This window comes from Chaetura pelagica, unplaced genomic scaffold, assembly GCF_000747805.2.
Source record: "Chaetura pelagica isolate M959 unplaced genomic scaffold, ChaPel_1.0 scaffold114, whole genome shotgun sequence".
NCBI lineage: Eukaryota > Metazoa > Chordata > Aves > Apodiformes > Apodidae > Chaetura > Chaetura pelagica.
Window position 1 is genome coordinate 7,516 of NW_009952968.1, and position 2,311 is coordinate 9,826.

The window sequence follows — 2,311 nt, forward strand, 5'->3', positions numbered from 1 at the left end:
AAAAAATAAAAAGAGGGGGCAGCCCCCGGTGGGGCAGCTCCAGGCATTAAATACTCTGCTGTACATGAATAAAAGCCCAAGGGCTGGGGTCACCTGCCCCTCACAGTGCTGGGTCTGCAGTCCAGGTGGGCTGGGGGCTCTGCCCCCCTCTGCCCATCACAGCACATCTGCCCGCTTGTCCCGCACCCGGTTCCGGGCTTTCGTGCGGGCTTTGAAGGCAGCCGAGTTGTAGAGGTGCTGGGAGGGAAGGAGAGATGGGTTAGGGGGTGCTCCTCTACTCACCCCTGCCCTGTGCTCACTATGCTCAGGGTTCCATGGCTGCAGGCAGGCACTTGGCTGAAGCCCACGGTGGTGTGGGAGGGGACTGCAGGCACAGCTCTGGGTGGGGGCACCCACCTTCTCAAAGCGGGAGACCTTGCTGGCTTTCAGAGCAGCTGCATCCAGCACCAAGGGAGGCCCGAGGCCAAAGATCTCCCGTAGTAGCTCGTTGTTCTGCAGAAAAAGGGGTCTGTTAACACCCACTGACACCAACCTGGCACCATCCAGCATGGTCACCCACTCCTTACCCGAAGGTGGTGGCAGATGCCAGAGCCCAGCACTTCTTTAAAGGCTTGGTAGGTCCGCCGGCGTGCCCAGCTGTCCAGGTACATGCACTCCAGGCCAAATCGGATGGTCTCCTCTTGGTACTCCCCACTCTGGGCAGAGAGGGGCATCAATGATCACCTGGGCACCAGCCCTGCATGTCCCCTGGTACTCAGCAGAGAGAGGAGCTGGGCAGGAGATGCACAGCTTGGCAGGGAAGGGCACTGCCAGTCTCTGGTACCTCGATGAAGTGCAGGATGTCCCGGAAGATGGATCGCTGCTTCCGTCGGTCTGTCTTGGCTCGGTACTTGTTACTCTCGGTAGCCAGGACCTTGAGCTGGGCTTGTAGGAACTCTGTGTCTTGGTGGCACAAGTCCTCCTGCCACAAATCCAGGGGAGTTTGGAGAAGACACAGCTCTGGGCAATGCATGCCACTGCTATCACCAGGACAGGGCTGGGGGATCACCAGGGCCAGCCCCGCTGCCTGGGCACTGCTGGTGACACCAGGCTGGTGCATCCTAATTCTGTCAGTGCCAGCTCAGCTGGGGGATGGGCAGGGTCCCAGTGCCAGCAGCTCCCTGTCCACCCACTGCCTCCTGTTGCTGCAGTGCTCCCCATACCTCCATGTCCTGGGCCAGCTCGAAGATCAGTGCGATGGCCTCCCCAGCCAGGATGCGCAGTGCAACGCTGCTGCTGGAGAGCAGAGGGGGCAGCTTCAGCCAGCCACTGGGGAGGAAGGCAGGAAAGGAGTCAGAGGGGCCAGGCATCACACTGGAAGTGCCCCCAACCACAGCTGGCTGCTCCACACCAGCCCAAACACCCCCTCACTTCCCACTCACTTGTCCAAGATGCTCTTGATGTGTGAGGGGGGGCAGATGGTGAGGAGCAGGGACCACGACTGGAGTGCACTGCAGTGCAGAGGGCCATGCTGGGCTGGTGCCGAACCCCCCTCGTCTAGGCTGGAGGGGCTGAAGATGCCCTCCAAGCAGGACAGGCATGAAATCAGGTCCTGGAGGGAGGAAACATGCCTGTCAGACCACAGCTGCCAGGAAGACACCAAAGCAAAGCCATGCACTGGGGACCAAAAGGGACCCACCCTGACCAGGGGCACCAGGAGCCCCCCAGGGCAGGAGGGACTCCTCCACCCAGGACACAGCATCTCTGCGAGGTGGGCTTCTACACTCAGCTCAGCTCCAAGCTGCCTGAAGTGTCACTGATGTCCCTGTGCCCCTTCCCTTGCTCAGCTCCAAGCTGCCCTGGCACTGTATGCCAAGGGTGGGTGGCATGGCAGCCCCTGGGGTGCCCTCCAGCAGGGGTGCAGGTGACACCCAGGCACAGTTACCTCGAGGTCAGCAGCAGCAATGTAGCAACACATGCCCAGGGCCGTGGCACACTGGTGAGAGATGTGGTGAAAAGGCAGTCAGAAGCAGCAGCACCAGGCCAGAGCCAGTGCCCAGCCACGGGGAAGCAGGGACAGGGTGCCTCTGCTTTACCCCACTGCTCCCTGCAGCACCCAGTCCTGCCACCCTCCCGTGACTGCAGGGGTCTCCGAAGGCCCAAGAGCAAAGGGGCCAGATCTTACGCTCTGCCGGGCACTGGGGCTGGCTGTGCTGTCTGCCAGGATGCTGATGAGCAGGGGCTTCAGGCTGAGAAACATCTCTTCCCCCTCCAGCCCAGAGCCCATCTGGAGGCAGAGGAGGGTGAGGACGGTGCCCGCCAGTGCCTGCCC

At 61.7% G+C, this 2,311-nt stretch overlaps 1 protein-coding gene across 1 annotated transcript in view; it reads right to left on the reverse strand.

The window, feature by feature from the left end:
• Positions 1-156: 156 nt before the first annotated feature.
• Positions 157-2,311, reverse strand: part of IFRD2 (interferon-related developmental regulator 2) — a 4,540-nt gene continuing 2,385 nt past the window's right edge. The window contains exons 2-9 of the mRNA XM_009995817.1: positions 2,165-2,305; positions 1,925-1,975; positions 1,422-1,591; positions 1,203-1,308; positions 824-961; positions 567-695; positions 397-492; positions 157-237 (exon numbers count right to left, since the gene is read on the reverse strand). Coding sequence (XP_009994119.1) covers positions 157-237; positions 397-492; positions 567-695; positions 824-961; positions 1,203-1,308; positions 1,422-1,591; positions 1,925-1,975; positions 2,165-2,305 — 912 coding nt within the window. The remainder of the gene's footprint in view (positions 238-396; positions 493-566; positions 696-823; positions 962-1,202; positions 1,309-1,421; positions 1,592-1,924; positions 1,976-2,164; positions 2,306-2,311) is intronic.